Genomic DNA, 18,791 nt, shown 5'->3' on the forward strand with positions numbered 1-18,791 from the left:
TTCCTCTTTTTAGGCGAACCTCCCAATTCCAAGATCAGCAGAAGAGAGAAAATGAATTATATCATGTCAAGCACACACGGAAGATGAAGAGCTAATGTCACTTGAGGACATGGTGCAGATTATAATCAGGAAATTAGCTTGCAGCTGCCATCTTGATCAAATTGCAATAACAAGTCTGAGTTGTCCTGCAGGAACAAAGCAATGGCAACCTCACTCATTCTGAGCCCAGTTATATGATCTATACAGCTTCACAGTGAAGGAATAACTTTTGGCTCAGATTTGGGGAGGAGATAATCTCCAGGCACCCAAGGTGGAGGTGACTTTATGTTCCAGGAATACTTCACACACACAAAATTGTCATTTGACATGACATGGTGAGGTAGTCATTCCCTCTCTTTAAGAAAGAGATGCAAGTGGCGCTGTGGTCTAAACCACTGAGCCTCTTGGGCTTGCTAATCAGAAGGTTGGCGGTTCGAATCCCTGCGATGGGGTGAGCTCCTGTGGCTCTTTCCCAGCTCCTGCCAACCTAGAAGTTCGAAAGCATGTCAGTGCAGGTAGATAAATAGGTACCACACTGGTGGGAAGATCAATGGCATTTCTGTGTGTTCTGGTTTCCGTCATGGTGTCCCATTGCGTCAGAAGTGGTTTAGTCATGCCGGCCACATGACCCAGAAAGCTGTCTGTGGACAAATGCCGGCTCCCTCGGCCTTAAAAGTGCCACACCCTGTAGTCGCCTTTGACTGGACTTAACCATCCAAGGGTCCTTTACCTTTTCTTTTTTTAAAAAAATAATAAATCCTCTTTTCAAATAAGTATTTTTGTGCCCCAACCAGCATATTTCTGGAAATCCTGAAGACAGAACTAATGTCAACCTAGAAAAAAATGGTACCTGCTAGGGGCAGCCACCATCTCCCCAAACTCACACCTTAGAATGCCCTGAAATATTGCTACATCCAGGTCATCCATAGGTGGGATGTTTGTCATCAGCCATAAGCAACCAACAGCAGTTTCAGATCCTAAAATAATAGGGCAGGACTAGGGGAAAGGAATCATTGCACAATTGCAGCCACAAATCCACGTATAGTATGTACTGTCATGCAAGCAGTTCCCCAGCAGTGGAACTAGGCTACAGGCAGGTTAGTCTGTTATTTATGGGCAAATTGGCCATCAGTTATCTTGTGATAACTGTTCCTGAAATTAAATTTGTGACTCACCCTATAAATGTAAGTGGGAAATAAACAATTGGGTGGCAGTGTCTGTCTGTGTGTGTGTGTGTGTGTGTGTGTGTAGGAGATTTTATATTTTTTTAAAAAAGTTTGTTGGTGTGTTTGCATTATTTTGATGCTCTCTTTTGTAAAGCTATTAAAAACTCTTACTCTTCTGGGGAAAAGAATAAAATAGCATATTTGGAATTATTAATTTTACCTCCCTTTTTTTCTAGGGTCCCCGAGGTTTGCCAGGCATCCAAGGTCAACCAGGGCCATCTGGTCAGGATGTAAGTAGACATATCGGTGTTTGGTATGCCTATGAGAAGGGCAGTAGCTCAGTGGTAGATCACATTTGCATGCAGAAGGGCCCCGATCCAATCTCTGGCTGAAAGAGGCTGCCCCCGCCCTGCCTGAAACCCTGGATCTTTGCTGCCAAATCAGTGCACACAGCACTGAGCTGGGTGAAGCAAGGGTCTGATTAATTATAAGGCAGCTCCGTATGCTCCCTTGAAACATCCGCAGGACAAGTTGGAGTAGAGAAGTGGTGGGCAGGAAAGGATTAAGCATTTCCTCCCCTTGCTGCTGCTTTACTTATTCCAAAGGTTGTTTCATTTTGTGTACTCCCATCCTACACACACACACACACAGTGGCGTAGTGTGGGGGGGTGCCAGGGGTGCCGGCCGCACCGGGCGCAACATCTGGGGGGGGCTCCAGTCCAGAGGGAAGGGACAAGTTTCTTCCTCCGCCGGGCTGCCCGCCGCCACCGCCAGCCTTGCGCCCTAGCGCGCGCGCGCCCCCCGCCGCCGCTGCGGCTGCACTCCACTCACTGCTCGCAGGAGGAGCAGCCGCAGCAGCAGCACTGACGCCGCCACCGACGCCTGGCCGGGCACGGGCAGCCTCCACACCCCGCCACTGCCGCCGCCATCCCCTTGGCCCAGTCACAGGCGGCGGCTGCTTCTGCCGACTGGAGGGGAGGAGAGCTCCGAGGGGCCTTGACGCGCCCTGCCCTCCCCAAAACCCTCCGAGAGGAAGCCGGCGGGCGGGCGAGGGTTTCCCAGCGGAAGGGGGCGCCACTGGCTCCGGCTCTCAGCGCAAGTCTCAGCCGCGGGGGGGGGGGGGGGGCGAGGACGGAGCGTGGCTGGAAGCCCCCGGACCCGGCCGGGAGGAGGAGAAGCGCTCGCCAAGCCCGGATCTGGAGCGCCTCGGAGTGCGGGCTCCACCTACAGCCCAAGGAGAGGAGGGGGCGGGGAGGCGCCCGAGGGGAGGGGGCTTCGGCTGCCTCGGCCCGCGGGGGCTCCGCAAATAATAAATTTAATAAATTCCTGCTGAGCCTTTGGGGGGGGTCCTTGGCTCCTTCGCTCGCCCCCAGCCCCAGTGGCGTAGCATGGGGGGTGCAGGGGGGGCCCGGCCGCACCGAGTGCTAAAATTCACGGGTTAGGGGGCGCAAATTACTTGCCTTGCCCCGGGTGCTGACAACCCATGCTACGCCACTGCACACACACACACGTATTTGTGAAGGTGAAGGTCAGGTTATAAATGGTTAAGATTTTAAAAAATACTTAGGATTTTTCCCTCCCCTGTGGACCCCAAGCTGTTTTTCTTTTTAAAAAGTGGAAGAATGGGGCAAGCTGGTCTGTTTCTGATCTGCATCTCTTCCAAATGTTCACCTGTAAATCTGTCCTGCCCCCTTTCTGTAGTAATCTTTGAACCAAAAGAAGCCTGCATATCAGATGTTATGTACTGAGTTGAATAGGATCCAAAAGGCAGCAGTCTGATTGGTCCTAGAACAATAGGATTCAGAAAGCAGCAGTCTGATTGGTACTAGAACAATAGGATTCAGAATGCAGCAGTCTGATTGGTCCTAGAACAATAGGGTCCAGAATGCAGCAGTCTGATTGGTCCACAGGAGCCACCCAATCCAGCTCCAGGTGGAATTGAATCCGCAACCTGATTGGCCTACAGGTGAATCCCGGAATATGCCAATCACGTGGGGCCCATTGTGTAAATAATATATATAAAGCAGACATTCTGGGGGAACATTCCTCCTCACCACTATGAGCTGAATAAAGAGCATGAAATACACTCTCAGCTCCGAGTATATTCCACCAGAAAAAGTGGGGGGCAAGAGGAAACCACAGCTTCCCCCCTTCCTGAAATGGTATTTCTATCAAAACATTAATTTTATACATATTCGGTTGAACGGAAAACTTTGTAGGAAAGTTCAAGAAGTGCGAAAAAGCTAGTGGACGGGTCAGTTCCCATCTGCGCACGAATCCAGGAGATTTGGATCAGGACAATTTGTATCCGAATATGCAGATATTGAATTCATCAAGCATGTTTGCGCGGTGTGCCCCCCATGAAAAATGACCCTCTTCTTTCTCCCCTCTCAAATTGCTTCTGATGAGACTCTGGCTGCTTTGTGCTGCCTGGGAATTGCTCCTTCTTGTTTCAAGAAAGTGTCAAGAACATTTTCAAGGGACATATCTCATCCATACCTCATTTCCTCTGTGCTCTCGATCAGCAGAGTCGCAGCTTTCTGGAAACTCATATGTATTCCCTGGTGAGGCTTCATTATCTGAGTTTTCTGTTGAGAAAGGAGAGGGGACACTAGGGGGGGCACAGCCCATAGCAGGGAAGAATCAATGGTCTTGCCTCTTGCTCCCCACCCAGATCCTCCACTGCTATGGGACTTGGCTATCTTCCAATGTGGTGTGGCTAGAGTAGTTATCTAGCATCATGGCGTGCATTTTGCAGAATAAGAATGTAAGAACCTCACACTCCTTTTGTTCCTCACCTGTAGGGTTTACCAGGAAATCCAGGTGAACGAGGTCCTCCAGGAAAACCGGTATGTCCCCAACCTCTCTAGCCCTCCCTCTTAATATCAATCAATCAATTTCCTTTATTCGACCGATAGTCAGAAATAAAACATTACACAATAATTATAAACTATAACATCATAGGGGTACATAAATAAGGTAGGGCCACAGTACTAGACCTCTCACAGATAACCCACATCAAGAAATTCAGTTATACATTTCCGACACTTGAGTGCCAGGAAAAGGAATTTAGCCACTGACAAAGTTGTTTTCCCAGAAGACTTATTTAGCAGATATGCTGTCTGCTTTCCTCTTTGTCGGGAACTGAGCTGGGGTAAGTATGGAGTTATAAGATACTGTCTTAAATCGTTGTAGAAGGGACAGCTCAGTAAAATGTGCTCTGTGGATTCTACCTCACCCAATGCACAGTGGCATAATCTCTGGTCGTATGGGACTCCTCCATATCTTCCCTTCAGAACCGCCGAGTCAAGAACATTCAGCCTAGCCGCAGTAAATAGTCTGCGGTATTCCACGTAGTGGATATCCGCCAGGTAGCGAGCTGGAGCAGCCCGATACAACTGCTCCCCCAGAAACAACCCATGTTTCACACGGGCTATGTCCTCCTGTCTGGTAATATCCCTTAATCTTTGAGCGATCACCGCCTTTGCGTGGCTATACGTCATGGACTCTATATAAAGGGAGGACAACCCGCACTTCTGCACTTCCTCCACTATCTCCCCTTCCCATGGAGATTTAAAGTTATCCCTCAGAATCAAGGGGGCCAAACCCACCGGTCTGAAACAGAGCTTGAGCCCTCTTAATATTGGCACATTTTCATACCTATTTCGGGCCCAGAATCCTTTTTCTTCCCTGATGATGATGATGATGATGATGATAATGATAATGATAATGATAATGATAATTTATTTATACCCCACCCACACTGGGCGGCTTCCAACAAAATATTGAAATACAGTAATGCATCAAACATTAAAAGCTTCCCTAAACAGGGCTGCCATCAGATGTCTTCTAAAAGACTGGTATTTGTTGTTCTCTTTGACATCTGGTGGGAGGGCGTTCCACAGGGCGGGTGCCACTACTGAGAAGGCCCTCTGCCTGGTTCCCTGTAATTTGGCTTCTTGCAGTGAGGGAACTTCCAGAAGGCCCTCGGAGCTGGACCTCAGTGTCCGGGCAGAACGATGGGGGTGGAGATGCTCCTTCAGGTACACTGGACTGAGGCCGTTTAGGGCTTAAAAGGTCAACACCAACACTTTGAATTGTGCTCGGAAACGTACTGGGAGCCAATGTAGATCTTTCAAGACCAGTGTTATGTGGTCTTGGCGGTAGTTAATATACTAATTGATCAAAGAAATACATCAAAGGCACTGAGCAGACACTTGGACTTCATCTTCTATACAGTCCTTTCTTAGGTTGCATCAGTGCTATTGAAACGACTTTCCCTGTGTGAGAGGTGATTCAGCAATGTTGTCCCTCAAATGATGCGTATAATCAATTGAACTCTTGGCCCTGTGAGGCTAATCTCTTTCAGGAGCCGAGGGATGCTTTGATTTTGGCTTCTCTGAAATGGCTCTTCAAGGATAGCATGAAATGACAGGCGTTCTTTTTCTCTCCCCTCAGGGTGCCTCTCCTCTCCTCTCTCCTGGTGACATCAGTCTCTTAGTTAAGGTAGGGTGTTTTTTGTTTTTTCCCTGGGATGCTCCAGGATCTTGTGTTCGAAGAAAATCTCATCAAACCATTCAAAAAAAATTGTGATTCTTAAAAGTGGATACACAAAACATCTTCATTTTGGATTTTCATTTCCCCCTAGTCATCATTGCTGTCGTCACTATCATTAAATTGATTGGTCAACTTGGAGCAATTCTTTTTAAAAAAAATATACGTGATTAAGAAAGCAGTGGTTTTATTTATGTGGCAAAACATCTCAGCTTCTGTCTTCATCAGTTGCCCTGATCTGCACGCTTGTGCACATCAGAGCACAACTCCAGCATGGAATTCTGGAGAGCTGATGCCAGTCAATGTACTGAGCAACATGGACCAATGTTCTTTCTCTGTATAATAAGGCAGTTTCCAGTGCTGTTAGATACCAGTCAGAAAGAGGCCGTTTGCCACAACACTGAAGTGTTAATTCTCCTTTTTCCTCCCCCTTATTTAAGGATGTTTGCAGTGACTGCCCTCCCGGACCACCTGGACTTCCAGGAATGCCAGGATTCAAGGGTGATCGAGGCCTTCCAGGTCCACTTGGCCACGAAGGCCCAGTTGGGAAAACGGTATGAAAGAGAAGATGGGTAGCTAAACACTGTTACATGTCAATGCACTGATCAACAGTGTGGGAAAAAGATTAGAGCAGGAGTAGCTAAGCTGTGGTCTCCCAGTTGCTGTTGGACTCCCATCCGCCCCAGCCAGAATGGCCAATGGTCATGGTGATGGGGGTTGAGGTCCAGTTACATCTGGAGGGCCAAAGGTTAGTCAACCCAGGATAAACTCCCCTGATCCCAATTGGGGAATGGGGGTGATGGCTATCTTTTAAAAAAAACAAAAACGTAATGAGTGAATTACAACCATGCAATTCATGCTAACTTTCACACCAGCATCCCAACATAGACATGGTATAGGGAAAAAGCAGCTGCTGAAACTGTGCCACTGAAAAGGAAAACTTGGCACTCTGGATCATATATATATGATTCCCCATCCACTGAATATGTGGGATCTTCCTCTAGGGGAGAATGGTTATGTAAGCTTTCAGAATATTTAGAATTAGCCAAATTGACAGATATAATAAGACAAAAAGCCAAAAGTGAAGCGAAAAAGCAATGGGAGTGTCTAAATGAATACCTTAAAACTCAAAGTTTGAGGACAGAAATCTGGCTGAGTCTGGAATAACTTTGTGAAGTGAAAAGATACGAAAGAGGGTTTTATATCTAGATGCTAGGATAGAGATGATAAGGGAAGCAGGAAAACAGGAAGACACAATGAGAGGTAAATGAGGTGTTGTTGGATTGGTGGAAGTCAATGTTTGTTTTTCTTTTTAGTGTTTATATTATTAATGTGTAAGATACAGATTTGTTTTTGTATGTTGGGTTTTGTGTGTTGTTATTTTTCGATATTTTTCTAGTTGTTGTTGTGTGGAAAATACTAATAAAATTTTAAAATAAAAAAGAATATGTGGGGTCTTCTGCTACCTTCCAAAGAGAGGAAGTCCATCTGATCTTTCTTTGTTTTTCAGGGGGAGGCAGGACCCAGAGGTCACCCCGGACCACCAGGTGTAGAAGGTCCCAAGGTCAGTTCTGTCTTCTCTTTTTTTTTTTTAAATTCTTTTTATTGAATTCCTTATTACCACACAAAAAGAAAAAACAAATACATTCATACTAAAAAGAAGAAGTGAAAAAAGAAAAAAAGAAGTAAGAAAAAAGACAAAAAAGACTACAACCAAGAAACATAAAAACCACAACTTCCTTCCCTACTGATTTCGGGTATTTACTTTCAGTAGTTTCATTTTTACCGCTGGTATACAAAATTTTTTTTTTTAGTTTGCACATCGGAGATTTTAAAACAAACCTGCTGTATTTGGTAAGTTTTTAAAATTGCCTTCAAAATAAACCATAAACTTGTTCCAATCCTCTTTTAGCTTTGTATTTCTGTGATTTCTAATTCTTTGTGTCAGCCTTGCCAGTTCAATAAAGTCGTATAGTTTTAATTGCCAATCCCTCACCGTTGGAAGATTTGTGCTTTTCCAATTTTGAGCGATTAGCATCCTGGCCGCTGCTGTTGAATATTGAAATAGAATTTTATCTTTATCCTGAATTTCTTTCCCAACCATCCCTAGTAAAAAGGCCTCTGGGTTTTTGGGGAATGTGTATCTAAATATCTTTTTTAGCTCATTATATATCTGGTCCCAAAACTTTTTGATTTCCTCACATGTCCACCACATATGTATAAAATTACCCTCTTTTGTTTTACATTTCCAGCAAGCCTTGTCTGCAGTCTTGTACATTCTACTCAATTTTTCTGGTGTTAGGTACCATCTATAAATCATCTTTTCCAAATTTTCCCTAATTGCAGCGCTTGCCGTAAATTTTAATCCCTCATTCCACAATTTTGACCATTTTTCGTATTCTATAGTATGCCCCAAATCTATCGCCCACTTAACCATGACTTCTTTGATCTCTTCATCTTTAGTTTCCCATTCCAGTAGTATATTGTACATCTTAGATAATATCTTTGATTTACTTTCAATTACTTCAATCTGAAATTTGGACTTCTTTTCATTCATTCCTATTTTTTTATCTTCTGTCCATTTCGCATTAATTTGATGATACTGTAGCCAGCCCTCCAACTTCTCCTTTAATTCTTCATATGGTCTTAGCTTCCAGCTGTCTTGGGATCTTACTAATAGATCTTCATATGTCAGTTTTCGCTCTTCCATATTCATTCCTTTATTGATAAGATATCTGTTGGGGATAGCCACCAGGGTGTTCTCCATTCCAGCAATTTCTTATTTTTTTCCCAGACTTCATACAGAGGACCTCTAATAATATGGCTCGAGAACCCTTTGTGTACTTTTTCTTTATTTGACCAGAGGTAGGCATGCCAGCTAAATCTATTGTCGGCCCCTTCCAGGTCTAATAAATCCGTGTCTTCTAAGGTTATCCAGTCTTTAACCCAGCAAAGACAAGCCGCTTTGAAATATAATTTTAAATCAGGTACTGCCAGCCCTCCTCTCTCCTTTCGATCTGTTAGTAATTTGAATCTGATCCTTGGCCTTCTTCCCTGCCATATGAATCTTGAAAGGGTCTTCTGCCAGTCCTTAAATACTTTAGTCCCTCTGATAACAGGTATGTTTTGAAATAGGAACAGCATCTTAGGGAGTATGTTCATTTTTATCACTTCCATCCTACCCAACCACGAAAGATTCACTCTATTCCAAACATCCAAGTCCTTTTTCACTTTATTCCATGTTGGCGTGTAGTTGTCTTCAATTAAATTTATATTTTTGGGTGTAAGCCAGATTCCTAAATATTTTAATTTCTTAGCCACTTTGATTCCATATTGTCTCTCTAGTCTTTCCTTCGCATCATTACTCAGGTTCTTCGTCAACATTTTTGTTTTGGTTTTATTCATCTTGAAGCCCGATATTTTGCCGTACTCCTCCATGATCTCCAGTACTTTGCCCATGCTTTCTTGCGGCTCTTCTAGGGATAACATCAGGTCGTCCGCATAAGCTTTTAATTTATACTCTTTAAATCCTATTTTAATCCCTTTTATCTCCGTTTCTGACCTTATTTTATTCGCCAGGACTTCCAGAGCTAAAATGAACAAGAGCGGGGAGAGAGGGCATCCCTGCCTTGTTCCTTTCTCTATTTTAAATCTATTCGTGAGGTTGTTGTTTATTATCAATTTGGCGTGTTGGTTTGAGTATATTGCTTGTATTCCTTTCAAGTATTCACCCTCGATCCCTGCCTTTTCCATCGATTTTAGTAAAAACCTCCAGGAGACGTTGTCAAACGCCTTTTCTGCGTCTATAAAAATCAGGGACGCCGGTATGTTATTGTTAAGCTCCAAATATTCGATTAAATTAATGACGTGCCTCACATTATCTTTCAGGTATCTATTTGGGAGGAAACCCGCTTGGTCTTTGTGGATTAACTTTGTTAAACATTTTTTCAGTCTGTTGGCCATTATATCCGCATATATTTTGTAATCGTTATTTAATAGCGATATTGGCCTGTAGTTCTTCATGTTTGATTTATCCGTGTCTGGTTTGAGGATTACAGTTATAAAGGCTTCCCTCCATGAATCGGGTATTTTCCCTCCTCTTAAGATGCTGTTCATGGTGTCACAGAGTACTTGTACTAATTGACCTCCCAAAACTTTGTAATATTTGGCCGATAACCCGTCCGGACCTGGTGCTTTCCCCAATTTCATTTTTTTTACCGCATTCTCAACCTCCTCGATACTAATGGGACTATTTAATTGTATTCTTTCTTCTTCTGTAACAGTTTTCCCTGTGCAATTCTCTAAATATTTTTCTATTTGAGCTGGGTCTTCTTCTCCTTTCTTATATAACTCCTCATAAAATTTGAGGAAACTTTTTTGTATTTTTTTTGGGTCTGCTATTAATTCTTCTTCTACCATTATTTTATTTATGACATTCTGCTTCTGTCTTTTCCTCAATTGCCAGGCTAGGAGTTTTCCGGTTTTATTCGCCGATTCGAAGTATCTCTGCTTCATTAGCTTGATTTTCCATTCTATTTCTTGGTTCGTTAATATTGAGTATTGTCTTTGTAGTATTTTTATTGATTGTAAACTTTGCTCGTCTTTCGGGTGTTCTAATAATTTCTTCTCATGCTCCCTTAGCTGTTTAAGTATTTCATCTGTCTTTTGCTGCCTTATTTTTTTCTTGTGATTGTTTTGCTGGATGAAGAAACCTCTTAAAACCGCCTTACTGGCGTCCCAGACTGTTTCTATTTTTGTTCCTTTATTGAGGTTCAAATCCCAATACTCTTTTAGTGTGGCTTTAGCTTTTTCAGTGACCTCATCGTTGTCCAACAGAGAGTCATTCAGTCTCCATCTGAAGCCTCCCTTTAGTTCTCCTTTTAGTTCCAAAGTTATTGAATTATGGTCGGAGAAGGTTCTCGGTTGAATTTCACATTTTATCACTCTTAGAGTAATTTCTCTTGAGGCCCAAATTTGATCTATTCTTCCCCAGCTTTTATGTGCTTCTGAGAAGAAGGTGAACTGTTTTTCTGTTGGATGCTTGTGTCTCCATACATCCGTTAGGTCCATGTTCTCCTCCAAATCTTGAAATGATTCCGGTAACTTTCCTTGTTTTCGTTTTCTCTTTTCTGTTTGTCTGTCCATTTCTAATGTCGGCACTGCATTAAAGTCTCCCAATAATATCGTCTTGTTATTTCCTAATTCTAGTAACACTTGTTCCAATTTTTTGTAAAACTCTGACCTATTTGTATTTGGGGCATAGATGTTTACCACGTCGATCTTTTCTCCTTGAAAGCTTATTTGAACCCCCAATATCCTTCCATCTTCATCCTTATAGGTCAGTTTGGGTTCCCATTTTTCATTGACATACGTTACCACTCCCCTTTTTTTCTCTCTCCCGGAGTTTATGAATTCTATTCCCAGGTTCTTATTTACTAATACATGTTTGTGCTTTTTGGCTACATGAGTCTCTTGTATACAAATTACATCCAATTTTTTCTTCTTCAACACATTTGCAATTTTATTCCTTTTTGTTTTTTCATTCAGCCCATTTCCATTCCATGTTAAAATTTTGAGATTCATTATTGCTTTTATCTGTTAACAAGTCAGTAATTTATCGGTTTAGGTTTTAAGTTTTAGCCGATTTAGAATCGAGTGTTTTGATTCTCTACTTCCTCCTGTTCCTCCTCTGTCTCTCCCTCCTTCGCCTCCTCCTCTTTGTCCTCCTCCTCTCCCTCTCCCCCTCCTCCCTCCTCTTCCGACCCTCCCCCCGCTCCCCCCTCCCCCTCCCTCTCACGGCCCCTTCCCCCATATCTCTCCATCATCCCCCCTAGCTCTTTTTCATATCTGCGAAGGAATTTACTGACTTCCTGAATCTCTGTTATCTTGAACCTTTTTCCTTTGTAAAAAAATGAGATCCCTTCAGGGAATTCCCATCTATGCCGTATACCGTTCTTTTTCAAAGTGTTGACTATCTGTTTGTAGCCCTCTCTCTTGCGAAGGAGCCTGATTGGTATTTCCTTAAAGACAATAATTGGTTTCCCATCAATCATTAATTTCCTCTGATAGCTTTCTCTCAAAATTGTGTTTCTCATCTCTATCGATCTGAAAAACACTAGGCAGTCTCCTGGAATCCTTTTCTGTTTGTTTTGCTTCGGTCTTATTTTTATTCTAAAGGCATTTTCTATGGTTTGTGCAACTTCCTCTTCTCTCAATGCTAGCCACCTTGCCAGTTCTTTTATCATTTTTCCTTTTATATCTTCGTCCCTTACTTCCCCTATTCCTCTAAATTTCAAATTTAGCTGCTTTTGCTTCATTTCCATCATGGCTAAATTATCTAAGACTTGGTCTTGGCTTTTATTTAGTTCTTCAAAGTTCTCCTTAATTTTTTCTACTTCTCTTCTCTGATCTTTCATTTCTTTCTGTGTTCTCTTATTTGCGTCCTCTAAGGACTTTGTTCGGCCCGTTAGGTCTTTAATTTTATTTGAAAGTTCCCCTACCACCACCTCTATTTTTTTATCAAAAGATTCCTGCATCTCTTCTAACTTTTTCCCCATATGGTTTTCGTTCTGTCTAAATTCCTCTTTTATTTTCAACCATAAAGCATCCAAATCCCTTATTTCCTCTTGTCTTGACGTTTTCCTCTCTATTGGTGTTCCCACCGACTTTTTCCCGTCTCTCCCTGCCATCTGCCCGGTCTATTCCGTTCCTCTTCCCCAATCCTTAAAGATAAACAAACTTATGTTTCTTATTGCTCACCCCTAGGGGGCGCACAATCTGGAGGGGGATTCCGTTGGCCTGCTCCTTAGACAAGTCAGTACACTATTGTAAAATTCAGTAAAAAAGGAAAAAGAAAAAAGAGAGAAAAATCAGAAGAGGGAAGGGAATAGAGCGGGGAGGGGACTGAAAAAAGAGGGGGGACAAGAAAGGAGTACAGAAAATCCAACAACCATAAGGAAAAAGGAAGGGTTTAAGATTCTTTCTTCAAGTCTGGCTTCAGCCCCTTGTTTGACCTAATCCAAAGTTCGTTCCGACCTTGTATGGATTGATGTCTCCGTGGGGACCGCCAGGACTGCAAGCCAGGGATGGAGGGGGAAAGGGAAGGGGGGGTAGGCGTGGGAGGAGAGAAGGGGGGCAAAGGGTAGGGCGGTGCTGGAAGTCCTATAGGTTTCCGAGTCTTTCTACGAGGTTTAGATAGTCTGCAAAAGAAGGGAAGGTGGCTAGGTTTCACTCCTAGTTTCCAACTGGAGTGAGGCGAAGAGCAAAGCTTCCACCACCCCCAGAAAGAAGGTGTTCTTCAAATTAAACAGAACTGGGCGAAATCACGTCTTTCGTAGTTCTAGTTGAAGTTAAGTCTAAACAATAATTAAGTCCGTCGAAGTCCAGCCAAGTATCAGAGTCGCGCCAGATTTCCAAGCCAGGTTTCACAATATCTGCTTAATTGCAGCCCTAATGGAGATAAAGACTGGCGTACGTGCTCAAGCTCACACAAAGTTTTCCTCCCACATCCGGCAAGTTGCGAGAGCTATGAAAGCCGGCAAAAGCCGAAAAGTATGAAGGGAGAGAAAAACAAAAAAGGGGGGGGGGAGGACGGAGGCTCAAAGTCGGCAAAGGTTGTTTTATTTATCACCGCTGTCAAAGACCAGCGGGGCTGTTGGAGGTATTGAGGAGGGGGGCAGGGCTCGTCTCTTCCGTGTTTCAGGGCTCTTCACCTCTCCCCCTCCTTCCCCCTCCGTCTCCGTCTCCGTCTCTCACTATCGCCTCCTTACAATCTTCTTCTTCTAATACTCCTTTTAGTCTCTCTCCAAACTTGCCTCTAGCGATCTATTTAATACAAAGTCTCTAAGGTCTCCTTTCCAAATAAACTCTATCTGTCTTGGATACTTTGCCCCGTGAAACTCCCAGCGGGGACTTCTCTTCTTTGTTTCTACAGCGGGTAAGTAAGAGTTTCTTTGTTTCACTCTCCCGATTAACGTCCCAGCGCCATCTTAGCTCCGAAATACAGGTCGGGCTCCTTAGTTTAATCAGGTTAAATCCAACACGCCTTGGGCTCCATTCTTCAGATTTTCAATTTTGACATCTGTTTGACTACCCCAAAGGCGGTTATTCTTAAAGTTACGGAGATTTGTCGCCACTTTCAGCTGGGGCTCGAAGCATTACTGCATGGGGTTCGCAGGGCTTACCATAGTGCGTCTCTCGATCCGTCACTCCTGAGTCATCCCAAAATAGAGAAAGCTCAAAAGGGGTTTCGGGTCCCTCCGACGCTGCCGGTTGCGCTTCCCTCAAGGGGGCCCCCCTTGAGGTTTCGGGGGTCGCAGTGCCTTTGCGTTGCCCCCTCAGAACCCCCTATGCAGTTCGGAAAAGCTGTTCAGCAACTTCTCCGCGCACCCATACTGCAGGCGATCCAAACCGGAAGTAGTTCTGTCTTCTCTTTTGTGATGTCAGGGTTTTTGCTGGAAAGATACGGGATAGCAGGATGAAATCTCTGCCATTCTTGGGGGAGAGGGTTTCTTTGGGTTAGGGGGTACAATCACAAATATATAGAGAGATATAGAGAAAACAAACCAGCCTACCAGAATTGCTGAAGTTCTAACCTCAGTAATGTCCTCCCATTTATTAAAACATCTGACTGACTTTTGAAATGTCTTTCAGTCCATTTCTGAGAATATGGACCACATGTCATAAAAAGGCAAGTCCTGAAATTTTGAGCCCATTGACCTTTGCTTGGAGAAACTCAAGGAAATGCCAACGAGGCAAAGAAAAATGAGATTGTGGCTGATTTTTCCCTCCGGACATTTCTATAACTCCTTGGCTGGGACTGAGTGAAAATGTTTTGATCTTATACCCACTGTTGACTTACTGGTCCTAAGAGTGTGTGTGTGTGTGTGGGGGGGGTTATTTAGCTGTCAATATTTATTAATTTATTAAAATCATATCCTGCCCTTCATCTCAAGGGCAGCAAACATATACGTGATAAAACAATACAATGAAAAAATCTCATTAAACCAGATTTAAACCAGTGGCAAGCATCTAAAAAGACTCTAGAAGCTATTACACATCTAGAAACATGTAAATATGTCTTACTTGACTCACTTCGCTTACTTCAAAATGGGGTAAGCTGTCCCCAATGCATTTGGGGCTAATTCTGCTCACACCGGCATCCCCACCTATTGTTGTTGATACTTGTCCATCTCAAGAGACAATGGAGTCTGCCTCAAGGGGTGAGGTCAAACCACTGGAGAATCACAGTGCCTGCTGCAGCTGCAGAGACCAGTAACTTGTAACTGCTGCCTCCTGTGTTGCTTTTGCTGTATTAGCACCTCTCTGGGGTGCAAGCCTGGGCAGTGTGTATGGAGGCCCTTGGCTACCCAGATGTGAAGACCCCCACCTCTTGTCCTCACTAATGTGTGGTCCAAAGGAAAGCAGAGCAATACATTTGATACCAGCTTGACTACAGGAGTTGCTGGGAGGAGGCATACAAGGAGCCTTAGGGACTCCACTCCAGATTTGTGTAGGATTTAAAGGTAAAGGTACCCATGACCATTAAGTCCCGTCGTGGACGACTCTGGGGTTGCGGCGCTCATCTTGCTCTATAGGCCAAGGGAGCCGGTATTTGTCTGCAGACAGCTTCTGGATCATGTGGCCAGCATGACTAAGCCGCTTCTGGCGAAACCAGAACAGCGCACGGAAATGCCATTTACCATCCCGCCGGAGCGGTACCTTTTTATCTACTTGCACTTTGACGTGCTTTTGAACTGCTAGGTGGGCAGGAGCTGGGACTGAGCAACAGAAGCTCACCCTGTTGCGGGGATTTGAACTGCCGACCTTCCAATCGGCAAGCCCTAGGCTCAGTGGTTTAGACCACAGTGCCACCCTTTTACTCCTTAGCTTTTTCTTCTCCTGAAGATGTCCTGCAACACATTGGAGATGGGTTTTTCCTCAGGGTTTACTCCCAAGGCCTTTCTAATGAATGAGTATGGCCACAAAGCAACAGAGGTTTAGGATCAGAGCTTTCCTTCTCCTAGATGGGCTACTTCCCAGGTTGATGAGCCCCATCTGCCACTCATTTCCCTCTGCAGTAACCACCTTCTTGACTGTTGTACCCACTATTGGTCTTGTCTGCTCAATCTACTGGAGACTTGTCTTTTATATGGGGGAAAGTCTCTAACTCACTGAGGTTCTGAGACCCATCAGCTACCCTCCGCTGGACTAGTACCCCAAAGAATTGCTAGGTGGCTGAATTAAGCCACCGTTTAAATTTCCCACAATGCCTTGGAGCAATGCTGCATTTTTGATTGCAAAAAAATCAAAATGGTTGCTAGACCTAGCTGCCTGCAGTCTTCACCAGATAGTCCCACTAGGGTTCATCAATGAACAAGGTGGCCAGGATTACGTCAGACCTGGTCCTGGCCCTGATCAAGGTTTCAGGAATTTCACCCAGCAAACAGTCAGAGGAGGTTAAGCTCCTGCTATTTGAGAAAACTTTTCACTGACAACTGAAACACTGAAATGTATATGCCTCCATGTTTCTCGGGGTGGGGGGGGGAGCCAGTGCACCATGCTTAAAATGTAATTGAGGTTTGTGATTTGAATTCCTCTGTCTTTTGTTAGGGTGCCAAAGGAGACCGTGGGACGCCTGGAGAGGCTGGACTGAAGGGTGAACAGGTAAAATAAAACGAGGCAGAAAGATGCTTCTTGGAACAGTACAGTAAGCAATATGTCTAGATCACCAAATAGGACCTTTGACCTGTTCTTTAGCCACCACATCAGAACACCACTGATTAATATATCACACATGGACCAGTCTGACTTGAGGGAAGACTGTCAGTGGTTACCCTAAACTGCAAAGTGCATAAGGCATGGGTTGCCCAAGAGAGAACAGGCCCATATATAGAATCATGGAATTTGCAACCTAGTCAGATGGGCAGGGTATAAATAACAAAATTATTACTATTAGTGTGGAATCATGGAATTGCATAGTTGGAAGGGACCTTAAGGGCTCACTGGTCCCAACATGCTGTAATACAGGAATCTTTTGCCTAACATGGAGCCTGAACCCACAACCCTGAGATTAAAAACCTCATATTCTGCCAACTGAACTACAGCCATACCTTGGGTTACAGATGCTTTGGGTTGCGCAATTTTGGGTTGTGCACCATGCCGAACCCAGAAGTACCGGAACGAGTTGCTTCCGGGTTTCGACGCTTGTGCATGCACAGAAGTGCTAAATTGCACTTTGCACATGCATAGAAGTGCCAAATTGCGATCCGCGTGTGTGCACAAACGCGGGTTGTGAATGCTACAGGTTGTGAACATTCCTCCCGCACAGATCACGTTCGCAACCCGAGCGTCCACTGTACAGTGAAATATCAAATTTGTACAATTAGTAAAACTTACGGGAGGGAAATTTAGAATTAAATTAATTAATTTAGAATGAAAGGGGAATGAGTTTTCCTTTCAAGGCACAGCAGGTTCTGTATGATTATTCCTTAACACATCCTTTACTAACGGGGTCCATTGGATGCTTCCTGTTTCTGTAACCCTCAAGGGGAGGGTTAAGTACCCCTTCCGCCTTCCTGCTCAAACTTCCCCTCCACCAGCTGTCTTATTTTTAAAAAATCACCAACCACACTGATATTCACTACTGTGTTACATGTGCTTGCCCCAAACATGTGCTTAACCACTGAACCACACATTCAACATGCAAGGGGAATGTTCGTTTATTCAGAAGGGTTGCATCCATTTGTTTGCAGTGATCTGAGGAAATGGCATGCTGAATTATGTTAAATTGATTCTGTTCCCGAAGCAAAGACCTGGCACAGCTGTGGATGGGGGCGGTTGGGGTTTCTTGCTGCACGCACGACAAGTTGTTAGCCTCTTGCACCCAGCCAACCCTGTAATGTTTCCTGACAACTTCTCCGTTCCCAGAAGCTTATGTGTATTAAAAGCAGTTTGTTAAAACATGCAAGTTCACGCTCTGGAAACCTATGCATGGAATTGTGATGCCAAGTTAGCTTATGTTTTGGGCGTCTCGCTCTCCTGGTCGCTTGGTTGCTAGCAAGCTTTTGATGAGATTCCAGAGGTTCTTTGGGGACGTGGTTTGCAAATGAAGATGCTAAGTGAATGTGAAATGCTGTTGTTGTCTTCTGCAGGGACATCCTGGGATACCTGGCTTCATGGGCCCCCCTGGAAATCCAGGTCCACCTGTAAGATGCTATATCTATCTATCTATCTATCTATCTATCTATCTATCTATCATCTATCATCTATCATCTATCTATCTATCTATATATCTATCATCTATCTATCATCTATCTATCATCTATCTATCTATCATCTATCATCTATCATCTATCATCTATCTATCATCTATCTATCATCTATCTATCTATCTATCTATCTATCTATCTATCTATCTATCTATCATCTATATCTATCATCTATCTATCTCTATCAATCATCTATCTATCATCTATATCTATCTATCTATATCTATCTATCTATCTATCTATCTAATCTATCATCTATCATCTATCTATCTATCTATCATCTATCATCATCATCATCTATATATCTATCATCTATCTAATCTATCTATCTAATCTATCTATCTATCTATCATCTATCATCTATCATCTATCATCATCTATCATCTATCTATCTATCTATCATCTATCTATCTATCTATCATCTATCTATCTATCTATCTATCTATCTATCTATCTATCTATCTATCTATATCTATCATCTTACATGCACAATCACACCACCACCCTGCACAAATAAACTCCGTAGCCAAGACTCTCATCTCCAGAACCAAACGCCTGGCTGACAAAGACCACTTGACAACTGAGTTACAGAATCTCTCAAATGTGTTAATTGCCAATGGATACCAGCAAAACAGGGTTACGAAGCTAATCCAAAAAGAAACACCCCCCAAAAACCAAGACACAGAAGAAAACAATGGCATGGCCCTCCTTCCTTATATCAAGGGCACTACAGATAAAATTAGCAAAATCCTCCATAAACACA

The 18,791-nt window shown here is 43.6% G+C and overlaps 1 protein-coding gene across 1 annotated transcript in view; it reads left to right on the top strand.

Moving 5' to 3' along the window:
- Nucleotides 1-18,791, top strand: part of COL22A1 (collagen type XXII alpha 1 chain) — a 195,080-nt gene that overhangs the window by 150,694 nt on the left and 25,595 nt on the right. Inside the window, exons 43-49 of the mRNA XM_077932713.1 lie at nucleotides 1,442-1,495; nucleotides 4,010-4,054; nucleotides 5,664-5,711; nucleotides 6,200-6,313; nucleotides 7,270-7,323; nucleotides 16,371-16,424; nucleotides 17,912-17,965. Coding sequence (XP_077788839.1) covers nucleotides 1,442-1,495; nucleotides 4,010-4,054; nucleotides 5,664-5,711; nucleotides 6,200-6,313; nucleotides 7,270-7,323; nucleotides 16,371-16,424; nucleotides 17,912-17,965 — 423 coding nt within the window. The remainder of the gene's footprint in view (nucleotides 1-1,441; nucleotides 1,496-4,009; nucleotides 4,055-5,663; nucleotides 5,712-6,199; nucleotides 6,314-7,269; nucleotides 7,324-16,370; nucleotides 16,425-17,911; nucleotides 17,966-18,791) is intronic.

Source organism: Podarcis muralis, chromosome 8, assembly GCF_964188315.1.
Source record: "Podarcis muralis chromosome 8, rPodMur119.hap1.1, whole genome shotgun sequence".
Taxonomy (NCBI): Eukaryota; Metazoa; Chordata; class Lepidosauria; order Squamata; family Lacertidae; genus Podarcis; species Podarcis muralis.